The 26,121-nt window shown below is 41.7% G+C and overlaps 3 protein-coding genes across 9 annotated transcripts; all 3 read right to left on the bottom strand.

Moving 5' to 3' along the window:
- Nucleotides 1-1,182: 1,182 nt before the first annotated feature.
- Nucleotides 1,183-8,481, bottom strand: LOC131136700 (transketolase-like). The gene is made up of 14 exons (XM_058083871.1): nucleotides 8,233-8,481; nucleotides 6,716-6,833; nucleotides 6,513-6,626; nucleotides 6,331-6,428; nucleotides 5,546-5,737; nucleotides 5,311-5,438; nucleotides 4,511-4,707; nucleotides 4,255-4,419; nucleotides 3,990-4,146; nucleotides 3,771-3,901; nucleotides 3,609-3,692; nucleotides 2,016-2,112; nucleotides 1,804-1,923; nucleotides 1,183-1,732 (listed from the first exon to the last, which is right to left on the bottom strand). Exons 1-14 carry the CDS (start codon nucleotides 8,337-8,339, stop codon nucleotides 1,560-1,562), a joined length of 1,881 nt encoding a protein of 626 aa, XP_057939854.1. The 5' UTR covers nucleotides 8,340-8,481; the 3' UTR covers nucleotides 1,183-1,559.
- Nucleotides 8,482-9,741: 1,260 nt separating this feature from the next.
- On the bottom strand, nucleotides 9,742-12,791 carry LOC131136712 (leucine-rich repeat-containing protein 23-like). Of its 3 annotated transcripts, none has more exons than XM_058083892.1 (8): nucleotides 12,531-12,791; nucleotides 11,346-11,449; nucleotides 11,154-11,274; nucleotides 10,950-11,091; nucleotides 10,716-10,846; nucleotides 10,501-10,637; nucleotides 10,227-10,428; nucleotides 9,742-10,141 (listed from the first exon to the last, which is right to left on the bottom strand). In XM_058083892.1, the coding sequence occupies exons 1-8, from the start codon at nucleotides 12,636-12,638 to the stop codon at nucleotides 10,121-10,123; spliced, it is 966 nt and encodes a 321-aa protein (XP_057939875.1). In that variant the 5' UTR covers nucleotides 12,639-12,791; the 3' UTR covers nucleotides 9,742-10,120. The 3 variants fall into 3 exon arrangements, with proteins under 3 accessions (XP_057939875.1, XP_057939874.1, XP_057939876.1); XM_058083891.1 differs by having other exon boundaries at nucleotides 10,227-10,431; nucleotides 12,531-12,788; XM_058083893.1 differs by lacking the exon at nucleotides 12,531-12,791 and adding an exon at nucleotides 11,627-11,717 and having other exon boundaries at nucleotides 10,227-10,431.
- Nucleotides 12,792-13,340: 549 nt separating this feature from the next.
- On the bottom strand, nucleotides 13,341-25,978 carry LOC131136696 (RNA-binding protein 10-like). 5 transcript variants are annotated; one of them, XM_058083862.1, is made up of 24 exons: nucleotides 25,844-25,978; nucleotides 25,374-25,431; nucleotides 25,113-25,291; nucleotides 24,938-25,041; nucleotides 24,685-24,852; nucleotides 24,516-24,585; nucleotides 23,194-23,267; nucleotides 22,033-22,119; nucleotides 21,905-21,965; nucleotides 21,670-21,828; nucleotides 21,423-21,583; nucleotides 21,255-21,352; nucleotides 20,918-21,005; nucleotides 19,321-19,528; nucleotides 19,132-19,238; nucleotides 18,992-19,073; nucleotides 18,802-18,893; nucleotides 17,935-18,129; nucleotides 17,126-17,272; nucleotides 16,820-16,873; nucleotides 16,547-16,741; nucleotides 15,195-15,239; nucleotides 15,047-15,102; nucleotides 13,341-14,571 (listed from the first exon to the last, which is right to left on the bottom strand). In XM_058083862.1, exons 2-24 carry the CDS (start codon nucleotides 25,388-25,390, stop codon nucleotides 14,481-14,483), a joined length of 2,538 nt encoding a protein of 845 aa, XP_057939845.1. In that variant the 5' UTR covers nucleotides 25,391-25,431; nucleotides 25,844-25,978; the 3' UTR covers nucleotides 13,341-14,480. The 5 variants fall into 5 exon arrangements, with proteins under 5 accessions (XP_057939845.1, XP_057939844.1, XP_057939846.1 ...); XM_058083861.1 differs by having other exon boundaries at nucleotides 19,132-19,244; XM_058083863.1 differs by lacking the exon at nucleotides 25,113-25,291 and having other exon boundaries at nucleotides 19,132-19,244; nucleotides 25,844-25,943.
- Between the last annotated feature and the right edge of the window lie 143 nt (nucleotides 25,979-26,121).

Raw genomic sequence — 26,121 nt, forward strand, 5'->3', positions numbered from 1 at the left:
AGGTGTGGGGTTTTTTTTAGGGTTCAGGTCAGAGTCAAGGTAGCACTAGCATCTACGTACGAAAACAAACACCACTATGCGGAAATGAACAATGAGCCCATCTTTACGTTTACATAGCGCTGAGTCACCTCAACACACAACGCGGGTGTCGCCAGCTAGGTGATGGGAACCGTTGGGTGTTTTCACTGTTGGGTGTCGATACTTGCCAACATACACACTGTATTGCTTCAGGAATACCCCCACTCACGCCCCAAAGCGTCAGTCAAAACGGGCCTGCATGGTGCCAGGCCTGTGGGATATTCGTCTGGAAACGTGCATTTAACCCTGGGTCATGTGTGGGAGTTGAACACCTTGTCGCCAAACACTGAAACAGGTTCTGGTGGGCCATTGCGGAATAAATACATAACATTTTAGAGGTCAAGGAATGTCAATGGAAAAATTCATGCAACTCAAACTTGTACTCTTTGGAGAGGACATGTCGGGTGTCAGCCATTAAACCGCCAACATGTCCCCATTTCTGCATAAACAAAAGCAACACTTGCATTAAGAGCACAAGCAAACACATTTACGCAAAGCTGCTGAACTCCAGAGTCCATTAACACAATCACATAAATGCCTTCCACCATGCAGTACTCTGACATAGGCCGTAGGCCCACACTCACCCACCAAACAGGAGTCCACCCGAGTGTCTGGAAACGCCCCTGCGATGTCATCATGACCTTGTGGGTGTCAACGCCGACACCCGCGTCCCGATGTCAGCAACTGGCGAGCTTCTGGAGGCCGATAGACCCCGGGCTCACACTGGATGCATCGCGGGAAGCCTTCGGTAAGACTGAAATGCCTGTTGTGGGCTCACACCTTTGGGGTATGCACTGTTATCTTTGGAGATACTGTCACCGATCGGTATAACTATTTACACTAAGCAGAAAGAAGAGGTCGATCAGGAGCGAACTCTCACTTCATCCGGATCTCCAGGGACTGCAATTCTATTCTAATTTATTCTTAATTCAATTATATTCTGTTTAATATATTGTTAAATTAATTTTATATTTTATAATTATTATTATTTAGAATTAATTATTTCAAATTTTATTTAATTTTTTTAATTTATAAAAAAATGTTTTTAAATTAAAAATTATCCCGTTAAAATGGGATAAAATTAATTGACTCCAAAAAGTGAGATTGGGTTATTTGTGTTTTATTCAACACACCACACAAGACAGACACTAAAGGCCCAAACCATTTTGTTGTGTGCCTGCTGGAATGAAGAGAAGAGGAGCCCACCGCTTTTCTGTATTCTAACATACATTTCTATCCACGCCAAAGCAGTAACTTTAAGGGAAGTGTCAGCCGAGTGAAATGGCGTGACAAATTTGAGACAGTATGAAGAAGAAACAAAACGTTGACTGCAACTATCGTGATTAGGATCGAGCATTTCTATCAGTAAATTAATGCATGGTTTAGCTAACAGTGTGCCTAGCGGTACCAAGCAAGTGGAAAGTGGAAAGTGGAAAGGTGAACATCCACGGTAACGCTGACCGAGAGTCCGGCTGCAATCTCTAGTTAGCAAGTGTTTGACGCACTGTTTTAGCTATTTGGTTAGCACTGATACCAAAAAGGTCCAAAAGCTCTTGGGGCTTCCCGCTCCGAGGGACGCCGGTGACTGCCAGCCGGGTCACTACGATGCCTGGCTCGCTGCCCACTGCCGACAGCACCGCCTCGCCGAGACCACCTGAGCGAAAGCCACGGAGTCAAACTCCACTCCTTTAGATAAAGAACATGTGGTGCAGAACATGAACCCACCTTCCTTGTAGTGGTCCTCCACGGTGATGATGTGTCCTCCTGTGGCTTTGGCACTCGCCACAATGGTGGCAGCATCGAGAGGCTTGATGGTGAATGGATCGATGACGCGTATATTTTTCCCTGAACAAGGACAAGTAAAGTTTGTGATGACCGCCATGCAGACTTCACCTGCAGAGATGGGTTTTGTACACTAGAGGGCGGTGTAGCTTTACCTTCACTGGCCAGCATGTCAGCAGCAGAGAGAGCCTCATGCAGCGTAACGCCGGCGCCGATCACCGTCAGCATGTCATTGTCCGACTGGCGTACAACCTGGAGGTGGAAAGGTAATTTCCTATTAAACGTGATTGAGCTGCATGGCAACCATCAGCGCTGTACGATAATTTGGTTGATCCAAAACATGTAAGAACGAGAGGTTGCCAAATGTTTCAAAGGCACAGTATTTCCGATCTTAGATACTCCATTCACTTTATATTATATTGCCATGACAATACACTAAAGAGAATGGTGGAATCTTGGAAAAATCTAAGCATAGAAAACCTGTTTATGACCTAAACAATATTAGAACCCTGTAGACATGAAATAACACCCCTATAGTCACTTTTTATGCTAGTATTAACTAATATCGTAGCAATACGACACGACAAGCATTCTAAAAAGATCAACATCAGCCTATTTTTCATTCCCACTATGACGTTTGTCACTTTGTTTACTGGGCAGCCGATTTGACATACATCAGCTAAAATAATGCATAAGGCTAAGAACAACCAATTAGCTAAAAATGTCATCCAATACTTCTCTACAAGAGAGGAGAAATATGATCTCAGGGAAGAAGTACATTTGAAACACTTCTATGCTAGGACTACGTTAGCGTTAGCATAGCATTTCAGTATGTGGAATCAAACTATGGAATGGATCGAGTAAGGAAATCAAACAATGCACAACGATGAGCCAATTCAAGAAACAATACAAGCAGTTGACGTTTGCTAAATACAAGGATGAAGAGTCTTGAACCAGTCATGATGTGCTATATATATCACTATATTGACACGCACTATGGTACCCATTATGGCATTGGATGCTCATATCACCTTGTACTTCGGTACAATGTACATTATTTAAAAAAAAAAAACAAAAAAAAACTTAAATTGTATTATGGAAAGCAGGAAGTGAACAAATGTAACAGTTACCGATTGTAAAAGTACCAGATGGAGGGGTAGGATTTAATAAGCTTTGCTTCTTCCTACTCCTTTTGGACATGTGGAACTGGGAACTGATTATGGGATGCACTCAATTGGAATCTGATGCATGTTCAAATGAAATAAAACCATTACATGCACTATTGCTAGCGTTGTTTACGCAACATAGGTGCAGGCTACAGAATCTCGGAAGTGACACAAGAGACGGACACCATTTTAAATCATAGCAATATACCAAGCTAACTAGTTAGCCTCCTATTTATTTATTATAACGTTAATGGGTTTGAAGCCATGTGGGGAAGGACGCAAGAAGCCAAAAATGTAGCACATGGAATGGGAGAGTATGTCATGTCGGACTCTGCATCCACTGTTAATGTAATGTAATGTAAGGTAGTGTCCTATCAATGCAACATTACTGACACTTAACACATTTGACTAATTAATAATAGGCCATAGTCAAACATGAAACAGCAGTAATGTATGTTGTTTTTTTTTTCACGTAAAGGAGTGGTGTAGCGAGGGATGACTGTGGTGCATTTTAGGTTCATCATGAAATTTCACCCCTTATATGCATAAAGTAAGCTCCACTGACTTATATAAATTCTTTACCTTGGCAACACCAATTTCAAACTTCTCTTCTGGGGAGTAGATGACTGGGGTGTCTGGTCTGCTGGTTCGAATGAAGCAGATACCCTGAAAAAAAGGAATAACGGAACGATGTTCGACTAGATGTCTTAAAAAGAATAGGAAATAACAGGAAGTAACGCCAACCTTGGTGTTTGCCGCCATCTCCACTGCTCTCTCTGTGGCCACGGCGTCACTGGGATAAAACACAGTACAAGTAGGGATGGCACGGAACATGGCCAGATCTTCCAACGCCATCTGGGAAGGTCCGTCTTCACCTAGAAAAAGGCAACAAGAAGTCGTTCCGAGCTCAGTCATGTAAGTCAGATATAAAAAAAAAAAAAGACGCTAATGGTAAATTCTTACCAATAGAGACGCCGCAGTGCGACCCTACCAGGTTCACATTCGACTGAGAGATTGCCGCCATTCGGATCTGGTCATAGGCCCTGGATAGGAAAGTAGCAAACGTGCTGGCAAAAGCCACCGTACGGTCACGGGTGGCGCACCCGATCGCCACTCCCACCTGCAACAGAAAGGAAATATTACTTAGCTTAGCTAGAATGTCAATAAAACTCCACAGTTTGATTTCATAGAGATCAGAATAATCCACAAAATACTGAAATCTTGTCACCATGTTCTGTTCGGCGATGAAGCATTCAATGTAGCGTTCGGGAAAAGCTTTCTTGAAGGTCTCAGAGAATGTGGAGTTTTTGGTGTCCCCGTCCAGGGCTACCACTCTCTGGCTCGACTGGCCCAGCTTTGCTAGCGCCACACCGTAAGCCCGCCTTGTCGCCATCTGAAGAAAAAAAAAAGGGACACGGAGCAAAGAGGTTAGGCAACAACAACAACAGCAACAGCAAGGGACCGATACGTTTCAACACATGTACCTTGTCGCCCTTTTTGTACCCCGGGGGGGTCTGCAGTAGGATTGGGCTTAGGTCTGCGGGTTCTGTGTCCTCACTTGGCAGCGTCGGACACAAGGTCTTGTTTGGGACTTGAATTTGCCCCTGGAGGTCCTTCAAGAGTCCATCCACCTTGTCCTTTGGGATGGGCTTTCCATGCCAATTTTCAAGATCCTCAATTCCTGGTAATGGTAATGGTTTCATTTCATTTGAACATGCGTCAGATTCCAATTGAATGCATCCCATAATCAGTTCCCAGTTCCACATGTCCAAAAGGAGTAGGAAGAAGCAAAGCTTATTAAATCCTACCCCTCCATCTGGTACTTTTACAATCAGTAACTGTTACATTTGTTCACTTCCTGCTTTCCATAATACAGTTTAAGGTTTTTTTGTTCACTTCCTGCTTTTCTAATATAATTTAAGTTTTTTTATTATTTTTTTAAAATTATTTTTAAAATTTGTATTATTTTATTTTTTATTTTTATATGGATCAGATTACAATTGAGTGCATCAAATAATCAGTTCCCAGTTCCACATGTCCAAAAGGAGTAGGAAGAAACAAAGCTTATTAAATCCTACCCCTCTATCTGGTACTTTTACAATCAGTAACTGTTACATTTGTTCACTTCCTGCTTTCCATAATACAGTTTAAGTTTTTTTTTTTTTTTTTTTTTTTTAAATAATGTACCTCGTACCGAAGTATGAGGTACAACGGGATAACTACACTTTAATTCAGAGTGGATATAAAATAAATTTAAATTAGCAGACATGAAAATCTTCCCTACCTTTGAGGCCTTTGCCCTTGAACGTCTTTGCCACAATGCAAGTGGGCTTGCCCTTAACCTGCTGAGCGTGCCAGAGCGCTTTGCACAGCTCCTCTACATCATGGCCGTCCACAACATACGTATTCCACCTAGAAAATATTCATAATATTCAAGTCAAATAAAGTATTACAAGGCTAGTATTTAAACCATCACGGGCACACATTGAATGGTCGCGTCGTTTCGGTTTTGAACTAACCCGAAGGCTTCACAGCGCTTGCGATAGACGTCCATGTCGTGCTTGAGGGGGGCGGGCTCGCTCTGACCCAGACGATTGACATCCATGATGGCCACCAGGTTGTCCAGCTGGTAGTAGGAAGCGAAGGCCATGGCTTCCCAGACAGAGCCCTCGGAACACTCGCCGTCCCCCATCATGCAGTAGACGCGGTAACTGAAATAGAAAGGAAAAACGTTGGAATTGTATCGATACGATATTGATATCTGGTCCAAGGATACTTCCACAAGATGACAGGAGGATCGAACCTACAATCTTCAGGTTGGGAGAAGACCGCCATCACCCTATCCATGTCGCCTTGGCCATTTTTATTTATTGTGTCATTAATTCCTTTATTATTGTACCCATGAGATTGATTTTTTTCCCCAACAAGAAATGCGGTCATGTCACAAGCTCTTATGACACAACTACCGACCACAGAAATCTAATCTAACAGATTCACAGCACATCTTCCGTCAATCAATCAATGCCATCATTGTTCTACTACGCAGTATCTTAACTCATCTAATCTGTCTAAGGTGTAACGACTAAGACCTAATTAACCACTACCGCAGACTAATCCTATAACCGTATTAAATGGAGGTTTTAAACACGAAGCAGATAATTAACTAAATCAGAAGAGCCACACTTGATTACACAACACGTTAGCCTGGTGCAAGATCTCTACTGGCAAATTCCACACATTCCAGATCAGCTGCACTTTAACCTTAAATTGATTTGGTTAACATCGTTCCTCTGCAAACATTCACCTGGATTTGTCAAAGTTCTTGCCGGTGTAGGCCATCCCGCAGGCAGCACCCAGACCCTGACCAAGAGATCCCGTTGCCACGTCAACAAACGGTAGTTTCTGTGGAAAAAAAAAAAAAAGTCAATGTTAATTAAAGCTAAACGATGTACATACATCAAAAGGTGGTTGGGTCGCTGGTCTTACTGGGGTGGGGTGCCCCTCCAGATTGCAGTCAATCTTGCGCAGGTTGAGGAGCTCGGACTCTTTCACGAATCCGGCTTCTGCCCAGGCAGCGTACAGGATCGGTGCGGCATGACCCTTAACGGAAGGAGCGGGGATTCTTAGCTCATACTGACAAAGACTTGCTGTTGTTTTTCAAGCTAAAAAACAATAAAAATCAAACAAACCTTTGATAGCACAAAGCGGTCGTTGCATTGGTTGCGGGGGTCATTGGCTTTATAGCGCATCGTGTGAAAGAAGAGGACAGACATGAGCTCTGCCGCGCTGCAACATGATGTGGGGTGGCTGAGGAGACAAAATAAATTAGGAGTAACATACCGCACACACAAGGAAAGGCTTTGTGTCACACTGTAAACATGCACGTGTTGCCTAAAGGGATGCTTTTAATTTGAAAACTAGGTTTAAAAACTAAGAATAGCCTTTGATATTAGGAGCACAACATCACTCGTGTTACAAAATTGTTACATTGAAATATTACGTTTCAAAATACCTCAAAACAAGAACATGCTTGCAAAACAGTTAGTTGCCAAAATGGCGGTCAGGGTATTGTAATAATTTAGAAATCCCTCTGTACTCAACACTCAACAGCATCTCAGCTTCCTCATTTGGGTTAAATTTCAAAACTTGCAACATGCCATTTATCTTAAATCAACACGGTTACACCATAGTTTACCCATTGTCCATTTGCAGAGTGATGCCCTGCTGGAAGATAAGGGAAATTCATCTCATTAAACGCTTAACTTGGGGTTTTTCCTCTTGAAGATCAATTTAAATGTCATGTGTACTTATACATAATGTGCTACGATTAATTATGTAGAAAAATAGATCTAATCTCAGCTAAATTAATTCCTGCAAGATAAAAAAAAATGTTTTAGTTATCCCATTTTGGAATTCAGTTGCAACTTCCAGTTGCAACTTCCAGCCAAAGGCTAAAATGAGTACACAGGAGATTGAGCAATCAAGTGGAAAACAGTTATGATGCATTGTTTTGACAATGAGGAAATGTACAGCCTGCAAGACCTGTTTTGAGTGACATTTTCTTCAAGAGAAAGATGCACATTTTCAGGAAATCTCAGAAAAAAGGATGGAGAAATGACAACTACTACCCACAACATTAGCAAAACACATAAATACAGAATTTATATTAATCTGCTGTCTATTGGGAGTACAATACAGTACATTGCATGAACATAGTAATGTATTACACTACAGTAGTTTGTGACGTGTAGCCAATATTTGGTTTCTTGGGTGTATGGCTTCAGAGTGACTTTAGCACAATTTATAAAAAATGACGCAAAATTTACTTTGCGTACTAAATGTTTGCGTTCCATTTTTCATGCAGCTGTAGCTTTAAGACGGCGATGAACTGAGACAAAGTTATGTGTCACGTGGTTCTTGTTAGCTAACAGTCACCTAGCGTCAAATAGAAGCCTTTCAATTCCCGTGCTAATCATTATCGATACTATTGATACGTTCGCTGCGATACTTTCCGACTAAACAACATATACGGTTCTTGAACTAGCATTTATTGTTAAGAATAGTTAGCTGATAATCACGTGAGTTGATAAATTAAGGGGAGTGGTCGCGATTTACATTATAAGGACTGCAGCACGTGCTACACAAGGCCCACGGATGACGTGTGCTAGCATTAGCATTATTACATAATTACAATTTCAAACTTTACCCAGAGTTGGAGGCGCATGTCGCCTTGATAGAGTGAATCCGGAGCTTGTTGGCGATATCCTTGAGTCCCTGCAGAGTTTTCTCGTCGGGTTTGTGGTAGCTAGCCATAATCTACAGTTGGGTTGCTTCTTTGCAAGTATCGCCTACAAATGTCACCGGGTTCTTATTTATCACGCAGTTACTTCCTGGTGCCGAGCCACGCCGCCTAAGACCACAGCAAGTTCCACCCAGGAGGAGGAGGACCCGGCGGAGGGAAGGGGCATTTATGGCTCCCTTAAGGCACGCCCACCGAACGCTCGTATTGGAGGACTGCGTCATACACCGGAAGTTATTTCCGAACTTCCGCTGATATTATTCAATTAATATTAAATTAATATTGAGTCTGTTCAGAAATCGTGTCTTGTGTGAAAACAATATGCAACAATATTTATGTTGTCTGTGTAACCGGAAATCACCAGAAGCTTCAGAATACTACAACTTCCTGTTTCATAATACAATACACTCAACATGCTAAAACTCCTATTTACCTAGCAAGTGAGGTGGTTTGTTCTTAAAAGATTGTAAATCTACGCAAAATAATGAACAATGAATCATTTTCTCTCAAGTAGGAAGTTTTTATAGCATAGACTATAAAAATGTATAATATTAATACAACTATTTTGAAGCAGCAAAAACGGAAGTTGAACCATTGGCGGGCTTCCTGTAAACCAGGGGTCAGCAACCCGCGGCTCCAGAGCCGCATGTGGCTCTCCAGTCTCTTTGTTGCGGCTCCCTTTGCAATGCTTGAATATTTTTTAAGCACCCGAGTGGTGAAAATGCACATCTTCGTTATGAGTTTACAAAAATCCAACTTTGTGTGAGACCATGAATGCATCCTGACTGAGTTCTGACTGGTGACTGAATGAGCAGACAGGATGCTATCCAGTTCTCTCTGACAGGTTAACATGAAGGGAAATGAGTAATACTTTGAGTTATTTGAGTTATTAATTATTAATTATTATTAATGAGTTATTTGACAATTCTGAAAAAATAAATTAGAGCTCATTTAAAAACAAAAGTTTATCTCCAGTACTAGCAAGATTACTCCAACTCGTCTTTTTTTTCCCCTCCAATGTTGTTTTAAACATACAACGTTTTGCGGCTCCAGGCTATTTTTCTTTAGTGGGCAAGTGGGTGAAATGGCTCTTTTCATAGTAAAGGTTGCCGACCCCTGCTGTAAACAAACAATTGTAGGTTGCCTTCCGGTTACCTGATATTAGCTTCCGGGCGCCATGAGTATATTTTTACACACAAAATATGAATAATATAAGTTTATACACAGACAAGAAAACTACTACCGTCGTGTGAATATTAATTGCATGTGTACCCGTTATCAGTGTTTGTGTGTGTACAGATTTTTGCTATGTTTTGTCCTAAACGGCCTTCCATACAATTGCTACCTTTCCACACATAATATTTGAATAAATGTAATAAATCTGTTTTGTGTCAAACCCCCAACAAATCACATATGCACAGCACAACTGCTTTTATTCTTGTATATGTGTTTAAAACGTTTGTCCATCGCTGGGTCTCAGGTGGATATGTCAATCATTTCAACGTTGTTATTGTTGCAGTGGCCTTTGCCCTTATATTTTTCCTCTACAAAGTAATTTGTGGTTGCGTCGCAACAAAATTTCCCAGAACCACAGCTACACCCACTTCTTTCAAGACATGAAACGGCTCGATGACAAGGTGTGCGAGTGGAATTACAGGTCTCATATTTTCACCAGGAATCTGACATATAGCCCATTGAATGTTACTGTTAAATATATATGCAGGTTTTAAGGTTTTTAGCATAGACATTCGTCTTTTCCAGGAAGTTCATGGAGGCTTTCCTGCAAAGTTCCACTTTAGCCGTCTTCATTGAGTTCCTAAAGGAAAAAAAAACACCTTCAGAGCAATCAACAACAGGAAGAAACCTTCCTTGAAAATGCAAAAGTGGAAACTTCTATTTACCTTGACTGCCTTCCACACCTCAGCTCTCTCCTCAAGGGAAACCGGCTCTTTATCAAGACGTTCCAGGTTGGGAATCAGAGTTAGAACATACGGTCGGTAGTCTGCGTTCCCGTCTAGTGGATTCTCAGACAGGATCAAGACTCGCAGGGTTTTTGACACTTGGCCAAGCGACCGCAGGCACGTCTCATCTAGGATGTCGTTGCTTCTGAAGGAGCGACACAGGAATGTTGTGTGGTGCCTTCGGAATTAAAGAGCACTGTGAAGTCGCGTCTACCTGATGTTGAGGTACTGGAGACATTTCATTTCGGAGCTGAGCCCGTCAACATTAGCCAGTTTGTTTTTACGAAGGTGGAGAGTGGTGAGGCTCTGCAACTGATCCAAGCCCTCCAGACTTTTAATAGCATTTTGGGCCTGAGTGCAGAGAAACAACAGGAAATTTTCCAGTCTAGTTTATTTATATCACGGCCAAATCATAATAAGATTTATTACCAGATATAACCGCTGCAGGTTGGGAAGGTTGATGCCTTTGGTTGTACTTAAGCGATTTCCCCTCAGCTCCAGTGTCACCAGTTTGGAAAAATGTCCACTTTCGAGACCGTTTATAGTCTGTATTCGGTTCTCTGTGGGAAAAGTTTAAAAATACAACAATAAAACCTTAAAAATAGACACCAAAATTGGGTCATATCAAAGTCAATACAAAGGTTTACAAATCATCAGGACAACCTGAAAGAATAAGACTCTCCAAAGACGGTCCAACAAGACCATCCACGTCTGTGAGCCGGTTTCCAGCCATACTCAGCCACTGCAGGTAGGCTAGCTGAGCGAAGGCTTGTCCTTGGAAGTAGGTTACGATATTCCTGTCAACCTACACAGCGGTCCTGATGTTAAATGAAAGTCAAGTGCGGGAATAAAAGTTGTTATTCTTACCTTGAGCCAAAGAAGCTGGGTGAGAGACGCCAGGGGTGAAAGGTCGGAAATGCGGTTGCTGGACACGTCCATGAAACGTAGATGAATGTAATTGCTGATGGCAACAATGTCGCTTAGTCCTCTGTTGAGTGCAAGCACATTTTTGTTAAATTCCAATACAAATTTGCTGTTGTTTGTCATTTGCTGTCATACTTGTCACTCAGGACCACTTTAATGAACGCGTGCCTCAGTCCGTTCCCTGTTCGGCACAGCAAAGAGAGACCGGGAATGATGATATCTTGACTCAGTGGGCGAAGCTGGGGAAGACACAATGTTATAGTATATATACGTTATAGTTACTAGTTACCTCTCCAAAATAAAACTGAGTTACTGAGTTATTCCACTAAAAAAGTAACTAGTTAGCAGTAAAAGTAACTATTGCAATACTCGCCCCTGCTGGGGACATAATGTACATTTGACGTGTACATTTTTACCTTTGACCTCAACGAGGTTAAAGTAATGTCTGTACTTGTATTTGGCAACATCGCTCGCCATCTAAACACCCGCCCACTTAAGTTCTCTGATTGGCTGAATACGAAATCTTAATAAACTTTAGCCAATCCTCGCTGCTTATGTGCTCTACACACCAGCCTACCTAAGTTCTCTGATTGGCTGAATACGCAATCTCACTAAACTTTAGCCAATCTTCATTGCTTTATGTGCTCTAAACACCCGCCCATCCAAGTTCTCTGATTGGCTGAATACGCAATCTTACCAAACTTTATCAAATCCTCATTGCTTATGTGCTCTAAACACCCGCCCACCTAAGTTCTCTGATTGGCTGAATATGCAATATTACACAATTTTAGCCTATCCTCTTTGCTTATGTGCTCTAAACACCCGCCCACTTAAGTTCTCTGATTGGCTGAATACGCAATCTCACTAAACTTAAGCCAATCCTCATTGCTTTATGTGCTCTAAACACCCGCCCACTTACTTTCTCTGATTGGATTGAATACGCTAGATTTACTAAACCTCATTGTTTATGTGCTCTAAACACCCGCCCACCCAAGTTCTCTGATTGGCTGAATATACAATTTCACTAAACTTTAGCCAATCCTAATAGCTTATGTGCTCCAAACACCCGCCCAAACACGTTATCTGATTGGCTGAATACGCATTTTTTTTTACTAAAATCCTCATTGCTTATGTGGTTATGTCAAAAAGAGCACGTATAGACAAACATGTGCAGGGCGAACCGAAACGGCGCCACGGCGACATCTGGTGGGCAATTCGAGCATTGCACACATTTAATCTGTGTACAGTAATGTGTATATTGAGCAGTGAAAGGTATACGGTAAACACAAGCAGGTGATTTATTCATTACATATATTTTACCTCAACGGCTTCGTACTCTTCCTCCTCCTCTTCTTCCTCCTCCTCTTCTTGATTGTCTTCCTGATTATCTTCCCCGTTTTCCACATCCGACGCGTCATCTTCGTCCATTTTGGTCAGTCATTTGCGGAAAGAATTGTCTCAGCTCAAGAGGAAATGTTAACTCTCGATAAACCAATTTTTTTTCCCCCTGCCAGACGATTCCCCTGTCGCTAAGGCAGGGTGGGAAGTGTTGATGGTTACCATAGAAACGGACGCCTGCAGTGTGTTCAGGGAAGCGAGGCGGAGCGTTTGCTACTTTGCTAAATACAACAATGAAGGCGTTGACAATTCTTTCATGTCTGTTATCTTTGACAGCTCACGACGGTGGGTACATTTCGACAATATAATGATTACATCAAGGGCATAACTTTGGGGCTTTAAAATAAATAAATCAAATTGTTTGTCCTATCATTTAAGTAAAAGGAATTGGCGTAATTTGGCGAGCCTCTATCAGAAATATACTGATACATTCCTATTGTGTTGAATCACTAGTTTAACAGTTTAATTTGGTGTAAATTGATTGGTCATGCTTGGCGAGTGGGCGCACGGATGACGTCAAGAAAATGCGACTGTGGTACGGATGTTGGCGGGTTTTTTTTGTTGGCAGTGTTATTGTGTTCAATTAACGAAGCCCACACGTCCTCTCAAGTTCTTTAGCTTTTGTCCCAAAAAAAAGCAACTTTATTCGCCCGCTACAGTAGTCAGCAAGCTTCGACTCAATCCATTTTGTGTTTGTGTCGAAACTATTTATGCAATTCACAGCCCAGCGCCATTCATGACATGCGCAATACAGGGTGGCACACACTGTTCTAGTGGTGTGTCGTTCATGAACGAACGGGTCAAATGAACTAGTTCTTCTCTGTGAACGGAATGAACGAGGTCACCGCCTCTAAAATACCCGTTATGTATCCTTCTGACCATGATGTTGAACAATCTTTGCTTTTAAGTCATTTGACAGTTGTTTTTTTAATAAATTTTTTAAAGGGCTACAAATAAAGTTAAGTACTCATTGAGAAACAATCACTGGCATCCAATTGTAGGTGCTGCCTTTGACTACGCACAAAAATTGTGATGTTCTAAGTTGATTCAATGACATTTATTAGTGTAAATTATATGAACACAAAATTGTTTTTCCTTCTAAAATGTCCATATTAGTCTTCCAACTTAAATGTCATAAGGCGGCCATTACCATTCTCGAACATTGCCTCCATGAGCAACAAAGATATCAAAAAGGCATAAACAGCATGTTGAGGTAGAGATGCTGCGTTCGTGACACCTGGGGGGCTGAATCGACGAAAAATAAAGATGGGCACATTTCAATTTTGATATCACATTTACCGGAACACCGTTTACTAGTTTATGCTTAATAAAAAAAAACATACAAGGAATCAAGAAAAATGAATGAAAGTATACAATTCTATGAATTATTGTATTCTATTAACAGTCATTTACAAACCAAAACAATACAAGACAACCTTCCTAAGCAGATATGCTTAATAGTAAAACAACACTTTTCCATCCACTCTAGTGGCGGAAAAATGTGCTCATCCAAAAAAACGTACAGTTAGAATTGTACACAGTACCACTAGAAGTCATTCACTGAATGACAAAGTGTAAAGCGTTAAATTAAATCGCTGCATAGACTGTTAGGATTCCGTTAAAGTCCAAATCTATGCATACATTTCAAGATGATAATAAAGCTCGTTTGTTAAACACGAGCTTTAGAAGTAAGCGAGAACATAAAATGGCATCGTTGAGAAAGAAAAGCTAAACAAAAAAAGGTGCATTCTGTGCAAAATCCCGCCCTCTACTGCCGCGGGGTCGGGGGCCAAGAGGTAAATATGAAGTGAATCCAAATGTGGTGTTAATAGGCGAGTGTAAATGCTTCGTCCTGCGTCGAACGAACGCAGTCTACTCTATTTGCATATTGTGCAACAGAAGCCCCTTTTTCACACCTCCTTGGAGCATCCGGGCGCCGAGGCTTGATCCTGTGATTCCGTCGCTAAAGAGGAAGAGTTAAATGAGTTGAATGCAGTCGCCCAAAGTGGTAGTTCTATGAAGGTTATTGTCGGAGCCATTAATTAATTTTGATTGATTTTTGTAGGTGCATGATAGTTTAAATTTGAATAGTGGTGTTTGTTATTGTTTATGATATTATTTACGGGCGGCGACAAAGAGAAAGGGTGAGCGGGGTCGCCGTATTTTTTGTTGACCGCTAATTCCTTTAATCTCTGTGATTACTTTGATTATGAGTTTATGCACGGTATCATAAGTTGATTATTATTTTTCTTTAATAAAATGTTAAACTCATTTTTTGATTTTTTTTGTGCGGCGCGTCAGACAAAATAAAGGCCTCAGCCTCTCAACAACTCTTTTGTATGAAGTCGCTATAGTTATAGTGTTACATGGAAACATTTGCAATAAATTTTGGAGAACTACAAACCACACTAACATGGAAAGGAAATAATTCTGCTTACATGGAGTTCAACCTCCTCTTCTTAGAGTGAGGTGCTTCCAGTCCTTCTGTACATCTCTGTGATAAAAAAAACAACAACAACAACAAAAAAAACACGACTACAGAATCAGTAATTTGCTCACATACAATAAATAATAAGTTGGACTAACCTCTTTGCTTGCACTTTCCTGCATTCTTTTCTGCTCCAGATTTTGCTGCACGCAAAAAGGAAAAAAAGCTCAAACACTGCATGTTTTTTTACATTGGAAAAATCTTGTGGCACACCACTAACCAAAATTGTTACAAAATGTCACCACGATCACACGTGCATTGAAAAGTCTATGGGAGGAACAAGGTAGGTGTTGCCACACGGACCAATATTACATTGCTATGCCGGTCTTTACACCACAGACACTCCACAGTAGCCACGTTTTTACATGACCACTTTTTCTCTTTCCGAATGACCTTCAAAAAAAACAATGGTATCCGTGTTACGTCATATACGTCAGCATGCGCTGAAAGAACGCACCCGGGATCAATTTAAACAGGAAAAGATCAAATTCAATCTTGCTAATACAGTAAACCTCGGATATATCGGATTCAATTGTTCCCACTGGTTTTGTCCGATATAAGCGAAATCCGTTATATGCGTATACCGGAAATTGTCCGTTTTACGCATATATCGGATTTATATCCGGTATATGCGTAAATGGGATTTTATCCGTTATAAAAAGGCACTTCCTTGACTATGTTTCCAATGTACCTGGACACGCAGGCAACGCTGCAAACGCTGCAAATGACGTCGTATAGCGGCCTGTCACGATTCGGTGAATCGGAGCGCCACGATGCGGCCGTCCGATATATGCGAGGGAAATTTAATGGAAATGCATTGGAACGGGACTGGAGATTTTGTCCGAAATAGGTGAAATCCGTTATAAAAAATCCGATATATGCAATGAATTTTTATTGGAAATGCATTACAGAAAAATCGGTTCTTTTTTTATCTGCCTGTTGTGAGCGAATTTCCGATACATCCGAGGTTTACTGTATTTTATAATTAAACTCGGGACATGTTTTATATAGATATATATTTTCTTTAATAAAATAGGACTTGTGAATAAAATATAGAAGTTTAGATAGTGTTTCACAGATGGCGGTAATGCACACACGAAAGCTGCTTTCCAACCGCTAATAAACAACAGAAGAAGAAAAACACCACGAAGACAAATTTCCGTTTGAGCGGGTACAAGATACCTGAATCGGATTGCTTAAAGGAATATTCCATCCTTGTTCAATTCTTTCCGTTTGAGCAAATATACCAAATGCAATTGGAATATTTGGGTCCATGTATTCATGGCTATTGACATAATATTTGCTGAAAAGATGATTAATCAATGTTAATTATAAAAAGTGATATTGGATAATTCCTCACGGCACACCTGACGGTTTCTCAAGGTACACTAGTGTGCATTTTATCCAATTAGATGAGGTTGGTTTTGTAACGGCGTGAAACGAAACAAACCTTGTGGAGTTCGGACAGCTGCTGGTGGCGAAGAAGGGCCTCTCTGCTCGGAAACTGTCTCCTACACAGCAAACAGGCCAGTTTGGCCCAGTCGGTGAGTCTCCCTTCCTTGTCATCTCTCTCGCCTCCTTCTTCCTCGCTGTCACTTTCAGCGCTATACGCTGGGACAAGACCCGGGTGCTGAGGAGGCGAAGACTACGTGAAAGACAAAAGGATATATTTGTAGGGTATTTGTAGTCTATGCGACAAAATCGACAAAGAGCATGCTCTTACTTCTGTTTGTCTGAGCTGGTCCAGAAACATCTGCGGCCGTTCTAATAGCGCCCCCTGTGAGGCAGAGAAGCACTTTTATTAAAAAAAAGTTACAAATTCTCGCACAGCAGGACTCAATTTTTGTCATAAATTAATAATAAATAAACCTTTCAGGATAGATTTGAGCATTTCTGTCATATGAAAAGGCACAATATATTGTATATTGCACATTTAGACAATATGCAAAAGCAAGAAAAGGGGGGGTTGTGACGCCTCTATTTTTAAGGCTGTGCTGCAGCTTGGGAGTTATATGGAAGTACATCACACCTTTTTTTCCAGAACAGCGTAGCCTGCATCAGCGCTGGCAGATTCTCGGCGATCCGTGGAACCGGCCGCAGGGGAAGAAGAGACCGAGCGCATGTTCTCCTTATGTCGGTTCAGAGTCTTGGCCCATCGCTCCATATCTTTGGCAATCTATCAACACAAGAGGGAGTGATTTAGGTGCGTGCAATCAAACTAAGTGTAGCGTGAATTATGTGCGTTAAGATAATGGGCACTATTCTCGGTATGTTGCCGGCACGGCGCACCCACGCCTCCGTCCCTCCCACTAGTAGAAGTGGCAAAGATGGAGGAGAGAAGGCGTGAGAGGGTTCAACACAGCCGAGTGTAATATTAACCAATCAAATGAACACCTCTCATTGCCTTTGAATGCGTAGGGCCCACTGGACTGCACATCAGAGGCCACAATGTGCGTCATGCACCCCGGAGGCCATGTCACCTGTTCCTGACAGTGACATTAAACACAGCAGCAGGCTAATCCAGGCATCGTGCTTGTGATCCTGGGTATCTCCTCATGCTCTTTGAGGAAAAATGCCCCCCCGCCCCCCCAACCACCCGCTTCAGGGCACCTTTGGCATCCTGTGTTGTCGTGAAATTTTCACTGCGCCAAGCTGACAATGTCTCAACCATCTCGGTGCAGCCTAGTCTACCAAATTGGATGCGCACATAATTACCACTGTGTGGGGTGCGCCCCAAAATTAGAGCGCCATGTATTTACCTAAACATGAAAATTAAAAAAAAACTAAAAGAGTGAAGACCATATGATTTCTCTTTAACACTCATTGTGTGAAACGTACCTGCTGAGCAGTTTTACTCTTGGGTTTATCTTTTTTCTCCTTACTGCCATTGTTAGCAAACATGGAGTCCACTTGGGCTGCACAATCACCAGTGGGGGCACCTTCTGTGTTTGACTGGCCGGAAGGTGCCGGAACGTATGTGTGCTTCTCTCCCTCCCAGTACATGAAATGCTGAGTGTGAGGGTTGTAATAGTACTGCAAAAAAAGGTAAAAACTGTGATTAATAGGCCGAAATAGTATTAAAGGGGAAGTGCACTTTGTTTTGGAATTTTGCCCATCATTCACAATCCTTATGTGAAACATGAACATATTTCTTTCCTTTTTCTGTGCATTATAACACAAGAAAACAAGTTAATTTCAGCTAGCTTACAATGCAGTCATTGGGACACACCCATCTCGACTATAAATCCCTCTTAAAAAACATTGCATCATTTGAAATACCTGCTGTGATCATGCATCAACATGTTAAAGTTACAGTATCTTGCCGACAGAAACGTCTTTCCCCAGCGTATTGATACTAGCGAGATACCACAACATACTCATTCAAACACGGAAGAGTGGATACAGAGCTCTCGATTTCACTACAAAAACTCAACAAGATGCTGGTTTGCCGTGAGCATCATTTCTTATCCGAGGACTGGAGCACACGTCTCGTGCTGCAAGACACAGCCATCCCAAGGAGAGCAGACAAAATAGCCGAGAAAATAGGTTTCTTGGGAGGAGGGGGTTAAATCATCAAAGTAGGGCAAGATACTGCACCTCGTTTTCTTGTGTTATAATGTTCATGTTTCATGATGGGCACCATTCCCAAAAAAGTGCACTTCCCCTTTAACTTCTGGCTCATATCTTTACTTTACCGGTGCGTACCTGTGAATTTGGGTCATAATACAGTCCTGTCAACGGGTCGTAATAGTAGCCAGAACTTTCATCATATTGGTACGTAGATACATCCGGCAAAGCTAAAGCATAACAAGATTGGATATGTCAACATGAATTTCCCGATAACAGAAACCTGACGAGGTCAAGTTCAGACGTGTGCAGACCACGTAAGCCTTACGATATCGTTGGAGCTCATGTTCAGTGCCTGGCGTTGCAGGCTGGCTGGCACCGGCCGCTTGTGGTTTTCCAACTATTTCAACCTGTAAAAACACAAAGTTGAGGTAATGCAAAAAGATGGCGATGATTGACAAATGGTACCTGGCCGGCTGGGGTGGTGGAAGCCGTTTTGGTGACAGCAGCCGGAGTATGTTGAGGAGGCTGCTGCACAACACCTAGACAGGATGTCGCGGCCTTAGCTGGAATCACTGCGCCTTGAAGGAATATGTTAAAGTCAAATGTATATAATCACACATCATATAGGAAACATCTCAGCAAATGATAATCAACCTGGAGTAGTTCCTCTTGTATAAACCCCCATTAGGGGTTTTCCTGGATTCGGCAATGTAGAAACCCTGGAGTCTGCCTGGACTTTAAAATGCAGCCCATCTGGCACAGAATAGTCATTACCACCCTGGTTGTACGTTATGGCCGCTCGCTGCTGATACAGCTCACTATATTCCGCGCCTTGCCCTCCAGCTGAACCATTTTGTGCATTCTGAGAATGAAAAACACATTGAACAAATGAATGACAATACATCATGATGTAAACCCTGCAGGGTAATCTCTGTACAATGTACTTATTGTTTTCACTGAGGGTGAGGTTTTGGAAAAAAGAACGTTTTCATGTAAACAAAGGAAATTCGGGAAATTGTTTTACAAGACACCTTGTATGGGCATTGGCTACGTTTACATGCAGTCACATAACCCTATCTTCACCAGTATATTAGCAATAACCCAATAAACCCTTTTGAAAAGCCTGAATATGCTCTTAGTCTGGTTTAAAACCAGAATATTACCCTGGGTTACTCCTTTTTGAATCTGAATATTGGGTCATCGGGATATCCCATTGAAAGCAATATTGATTTATGTTCTGCACATGTTCCATTCAAAAGGAATCTTGGGTCTTTGACAGGAAGTATTGAATTTGAAAACATGTTCTGTGTTTCTTCTTGCTCTGGTCCGGTCGCTCCAAATGCGCATAACAAAAACATCAAGTAACAGCAAATACAATTTCATGGTACAGGGAAGTTGTAGTTGTAGTTTCCTGACACAGAGCAAATCTGTTTAGCATATAAGGGCATTTAGATCAACAATACTATCTGCCCCAATGGCTGGACGGGACAAAAAAAAAAAAAAAAAAAAAAAAAGACATTTTTAGGTAATTGATTAAAGAAAAGAAAAAAGAATTTGAAAACATGGCGGCATGCAAAACTGCACATTTTTGGAGCGAGGAGAAGACAGAATAATGTTTATGTCCTTTATGTCTATAGACCAGGGGTGGGCAAACTTTTTGACTCGCGGGCCGCATTGATTTAACAAAACGGGGGGGCAGACTATATATTTTACATGCAACAGTCCACCTGGTATTATTGTATCTGTAAAAGTGTCATGCAATCTGCTATTATTATTTTATATTTATATTTAAATATTTTATATTTAAATATTTTAAAATTTATTATTATTATTATCATCATTATGCTTGTGTCCCTTTTTTCAGGAGTACTTTGTAAACAACAGACCACATCAAATAACAAAATTGATAAAACCATCAAAAGGTTGGCTCAAGCCATGATGCCAGTTCGTATGTTGAGTTTAAATGAAATACTTTGGAAAGAACGGACGGGCCGTATTCAAACACTTGGCGGGCCGGATGTGGCCCCCGGGCCGTAGTTTGCCCACCCCTGCTATATACGCTTTAATCGTGTTGTTTTTGTATACAAATATCCCGATTGTTTACAATTACCATGTATACAGAAATAACACGTTTTTCTTCAGGCATGTAAACGGGTGATTCCGGATGTTTCAGAAACCGAACGGAATATCGACTGCATGTAAACGTAGCGATTGTCTGAAATAAAAGCTACGATGCTATGCTTCGGGTTACCTGTGTGACAGCCCACTGTGCTGCAGCGATTGCTGTGCTGGCCACCGTAGCAGCACTCACTTTACTGCTATCGGTCAGAAACACATCTCTGGGTGGGTGGGGGGACAAAAATGATTGTGGTGAAAGAACAGATAACAGTGAAAAGAGAGGCAATAGTCTCCCTAATAAGAGATGATAATTAAGCCAACATAAAATATATTGTTGTTCTGTTTCAGTATGAATCCTGCACCCAACATGCCTCACTCAACACTATACATTCAGCAATATTTTAACAACCAAACTTATTTTATTTTATTTTACTTTACATTGCTCATATTGCTACCAGCATAAGCCTTACCGTTTGGAACCTTTGGCAAACTCCACAACAACCACCTTCCCATCAACACACAGAGGTGGTTGGAGAGCCTGCAAGATCTGTAGCAGCTGGGACGCCTCCTAGTTACAAAACAGGGAATCCCGTGAGTAAAAGGGTGACAGTTTCATTTCTTCCCGTGACGCTTCTCACCACGATGGTGGTGAGCTGCAGAAAAGCAAAGCCCCTGTTGAGATGCGTGTGCTTGTCCTTGATGAGGCGAATGTTGGAAGGCGACAGTGTGGCAAATGAAGCCAAGGAGGACAAAATGGCTTCCACTGACGTGTGCGGGCCGAGGTTTCTGAGTATCAGAGCTGGCGTTGAGGAAAGGATTATTTTAGTTCGACTTTCAGATAAGAAGCAGCTAATATCAAATCAGGTTGTAAGCTAAACAACTCACTGTCGTTGGCAACATCCGCCTGCTGTGCGACTTGGCCCGGGAGGACGGAAAGACTAGAGCAGTGAAAGGGTGCCGGAAGGGGCAGCAAACCTTGAGCTCCCTCCTTTTTAAGACCTTGACCAAAATCTTTTTGCAACTGGGGCAACTTCAGTTCAGCCTCTGAAAAAAAACCAAAAAAACATCTTTGAGCGTGTGCTAGCTTGCAAACGAGACAATGTATAGAAACAATCTTTACCCGATTTGGGTGCGCTGCATTTGAAGCACCTTTCCCTCCTCTTAAAGTTTTGCACACCACACTGAAACGGTAAAAAGATGTATTAAAAAAAAGCCACTGCTGTGACTGAGCGACTATACGAAATGAACCTTGTTGCAAAGCCAGTCCTCATTGGCTCGCGGTTTCGGGTTGCTGTAGTGCATCGACACCCGATGTCCCAGAATCAACAGCACGCCCTGAAAGAAGTAGTAAAGAGAGGGAGGGGAACATATGATATGACTATCAGCAATAATTAGGCCACACACATCAGAGTGAGGCCTCATCTCAGAGATGAGAGTGAATTAGGGGGACCAGAGAGAGAGAGAGAGGGAAAGAAAGAAAGAAACTAGAACGGAATCGGAAAGACAGAGGACAAATGAGAATAGGAACCTTCAGCTTTAAAGAAAGATTGTACGTTGATGTCCTTCTGTGTATTTATTGCACTGTTGGACTGTGCCCCCCCCCTTAAGGGGAATTCTCCTCACAGTATTGTAGACATCACCTCTCCCTTACACCATCTTCTACAAAAAACTATGTGATATAGTTGAAGTATTTGGGTATACTCTACATACAATCCCATTCTATAAATAGTATTTAACACTTAGACAGTAAGAAAGTAATAATACAGTAAACCTCGGATATATCGGATTCAATTGTTCCCACTGGTTTTGTCCGATATAAGCAAAATCCGTTATATGCGTATACCGGAAAATGTCCGTTTTTACGCATATATCGGATTTATATCCGGTATATGCGTAAATCGGATTTTATCCGTTATAAAAAGGCACTTCCTTGACTATGTTTCCAATGTACCTGGACGCGCAGGCAACGCTGCAAACGACGTCGTATAGCGGCCTGTCACGATTCGGCGAATCGGAGCGCCACGATGCGGCAAATCCGATATATGCGAGGGAAATTTAATGGAAATGCATTGGAACGGGACTGGAGATTTTGTCCGAAATAGGCGAAATCCGTTATAAAAAATCCGATATATGCAATGAATTTTTATTGGAAATGCATTACAGAAAAATCGGTTCTTTTTTTATCTGTCCGTTGTGAGCGAATTTCCGATATATCCGAGGTTTACTGTAGTATGAGTTATGTTTTGCATGTGTTTTTGCAACAGTCATGTCATGATTACTTACCTGTCTTCCTGAGCAAAAACGGCATGCTACAATTTAACGTAAAGCATGCGTGAGGTGACAGTGCGTCTTCCCCCGTTGCGTATAGGTATGCAATGTGTGTGTGTGATGTGTGTTCGGGAGAGTGACCTGGTTGGTCTCCATCCAGCAGGTGGCCTCCTGTATGAGATTAAACTCGACGAAGGCGAATCCTCGGCTCTGACCTGGACACCGCCCGGCGCCATGGTTACCGAATAACAACAACAACAACATGACAACAACGCAGTGAGGGGTTAGTGCTTTGTGTACAGAGGAGAGAGAGAGACCCTGTATCAGCACTAATTTAAAAAAAAACAAACAAGCGGTCTCCTTTGGAAACGTAACAGCAAGGTGAGCCACTTTTAAGAGGAGGCGATGACGTTTTTCAGTGACGTCAATCAAGAAAGGAGAGACTTCTCACACCTCAATTTAACACGAACCCATGTGTCAACACAAGAAACACACAGTGCAGTCATTTAATGGTCGACATTATTAACTGACAACATCCACATACTTATCGAGGGTATGTCACGCATATTTTTAGCGGCTAAATTAGTTAGTTTTAGTAAGCCGGTGTGATTTGTCCAAAAAAAAAAAAAACTACATAAAGTGTGTGAAAAACAGTACTGTGGATGCCCGTGTGGCTGAGTCAAAGAACACACATGCATAGCAGTACTAGAGGTTAGCACGTGTAAACACCACCACAACAACGCAGCACGCAGTAACGCTGACCATGAGCTACTTTACTATCAGGTCATCCATTACGTTTTTTGTGAGCTTTGTCCGTGTACTCAGAATACACAAATATGGTAGATTAATGACGGGAGATGAAGGGGGGGGGGGGAATACAGGTAAGTGTTATGGATAAAAATTATAAACTTGACTTGCAGAAATGGTGAGATACTCCTCTGACACGTGTGAATGTTTTTAATTGTGTCAGCGTGATGAAGACACACACACACACACACACACAAAGAATAAGAATATCCACTCACTGAGTGTTTTTTTGGCAACATTTAACAAAAGAATACAACATTCTAACTACATTTATAGGGCAGAAAAGTGGAAAAAGCATCATAGGTCCCCTTTAATGCCTTGAGGGCCCTATTTCTGCTCACACACTATTTATGTTTGCTGCCAGCTGTTTAGCAACTATTGTTGAACATGCAGCCAATCATAACAACATTGTGACTACAAATTGTTGATTTTTTTTGGGTGTGTATGCGTTATAGAAATCTATGTGAATACCAATCTATGTGAATTATTTTTATGCAACTCCCAATTGTGAAAGTTACACACCAAAATTAGCGACATATGCTAAGTGTTATTTTATTTTTTGAGCCGGTGACATGCAGCGACTTTTTAAGGTTCAATGGATGGCCGTGGGTGAGTCCAAAAATTAAAAAAATACATAGAAATGGACAAGTTCTCACCTGATGATTTGTTCCTCATGAGCCGAACCTCTCTAGGCTGGATCCCCTGTTCCTGAAGTCTTGCCCGGATCTGTTGACACATTTCTATTAAACATGAGCGCACCAACAAAATTGCATCACAATGGCGGAAAAACACACAAAAAAGGGCAACATATAAACATTCACAAACCTCATTAGCAGTGGCGTTGGGAGGGAGCATTCGAAGCATTATAATGTTGCTGGGCTTTTGATTGTAGTCCATATCAGCACGGTAATCCTGGTCCCTTTGATCCAGCTCCTCTTGAGACAAATCTGGCTCAGAACTACAACCATGCTCCTCTGGTTTAACTGGAAATGCCTGTATATATCAATAATAAATTAGCAATACATATAACGAATGAAGTAAGTTTGAGGTTAAAAGCTCCGGTTGTAGTCCGACTTACTTTTCTCATTCTTGCTGCATACGGGAATCTTTGCTCCTCTTTGTGTATGCGTATGTTGTGCTCCATTTGTGGACCACCACAACCCCAGTCACCTTCTCTACTTCCTAAATGTAGGATAGAGTTATCAGCACAGCTTTTACCAGCATTACTATTCCCTCTGTGGACCCTGGTTGACCTGCTAAGGTGTCTGGAGATGTTTCACTCTGAATATAGGGTCTGTCCTCATTCATTCCGGTAATACAGTCTGCATCTGCAGCCTCCTCGTCGTGGCCATAACCACGGTAATCCATGTCCCGAAAGTTGAGGTCATTATGGCTGTTGCAATATCGACCCATGCGATCACCTCGCCCACCCCTGAACACAGATGACACCTTACTTATATGACAAATGACCTCCTCTGATGATGAAAAGTGATCTGAAAACACACACAGCTCACCTCCCCTCGGTGTCCATACTGATCCACTGACGCTATTCCCAGTTCCAGCATAAACACCCTGAAGGTAAAATTATTTTCAATAATCAATTGGAACAAAACTCAAAACAGACATTTCCGTATAAGAGTTTTCTAAATTACGGATAGAAATACTGAACGTCGGGTTGACTGACATTTCCTGTATCTACTCCTGCATTACGATGTAGATATTACACTTTGAGAACTTTGAATCACGGTCCCTGCTTAACCACGCCAAACATTAATACACGATAAATAATATACAATAGTAAGATTGTATTGTGTATAATTATGAGTAACACAACAGACCAACAAGCCTTTTCAACAATGACGTGTGACGGTCATGTTAGCCTCCAGGCTAACTACGCTAAGCAATGCTAGCAAGTTGTCCCCAGCGTTTATCAGTTCTTGTGTGTCCTTGACATTACAGATATGATAATAATGGGAATACTTACCAGCTTTTTATACAACCCACATTCGCCAAGTTAACACTGTCGCCAAAATGAAATTGTTTTAATTTCGAACGCCGAAAATAAAATGGCCACAGTAAGGTACCATTTGAGTGGGAGGGACTAATGCGTTACTCTATTCTGATTGGGCAACGGCTACATTAAGGTCGCTGATAATTGGGCGAAAGAAATGGGCGCAGACAAAAGGGGGCTGTCACGTGATGCTGATGTTTCCGTTTTCAGAGCTCTGTTGAATTAGCAATTCAAACCAAAATAAATGAATT

The sequence above is a fragment of the Doryrhamphus excisus genome, chromosome 10, assembly GCF_030265055.1.
Source record: "Doryrhamphus excisus isolate RoL2022-K1 chromosome 10, RoL_Dexc_1.0, whole genome shotgun sequence".
In the NCBI taxonomy this organism is placed as follows: Eukaryota; Metazoa; Chordata; class Actinopteri; order Syngnathiformes; family Syngnathidae; genus Doryrhamphus; species Doryrhamphus excisus.

Bases quoted from the DNA above. Each gene is read 5' to 3' on its own strand.
- LOC131136700 (XM_058083871.1), bottom strand. From the start codon at position 8,339: ATGGCTAGCTACCACAAACCCGACGAGAAAACTCTGCAGGGACTCAAG. The intron at 3,693-3,770 runs GTTGGCGTTACT...CCTTTTTTTCAG, and splicing joins AGATGGCGGCAAACACCAAG to GGTATCTGCTTCATTCGAAC. The intron at 1,924-2,015 runs GTAAAGCTACAC...GTCCTTGTTCAG, and splicing joins TGACATGCTGGCCAGTGAAG to GGAAAAATATACGCGTCATC.
- LOC131136712 (XM_058083891.1), bottom strand. From the start codon at position 12,638: ATGGACGAAGATGACGCGTCGGATGTGGAAAACGGGGAAGATAATCAG. The intron at 11,450-12,530 runs GTAAAATATATG...TGTCTTCCCCAG, and splicing joins AAGAGTACGAAGCCGTTGAG to CTTCGCCCACTGAGTCAAGA. The intron at 11,092-11,153 runs GTAAGAATAACA...ACCGCTGTGTAG, and splicing joins CCCAGCTTCTTTGGCTCAAG to GTTGACAGGAATATCGTAAC.
- LOC131136696 (XM_058083861.1), bottom strand. The intron at 21,006-21,254 runs GTAAGGCTTATG...CCACCCACCCAG, and splicing joins TTTGCCAAAGGTTCCAAACG to AGATGTGTTTCTGACCGATA. The intron at 16,874-17,125 runs GTGTGATGTACT...TCTGCCTCACAG, and splicing joins ACGCTGTTCTGGAAAAAAAG to GGGGCGCTATTAGAACGGCC.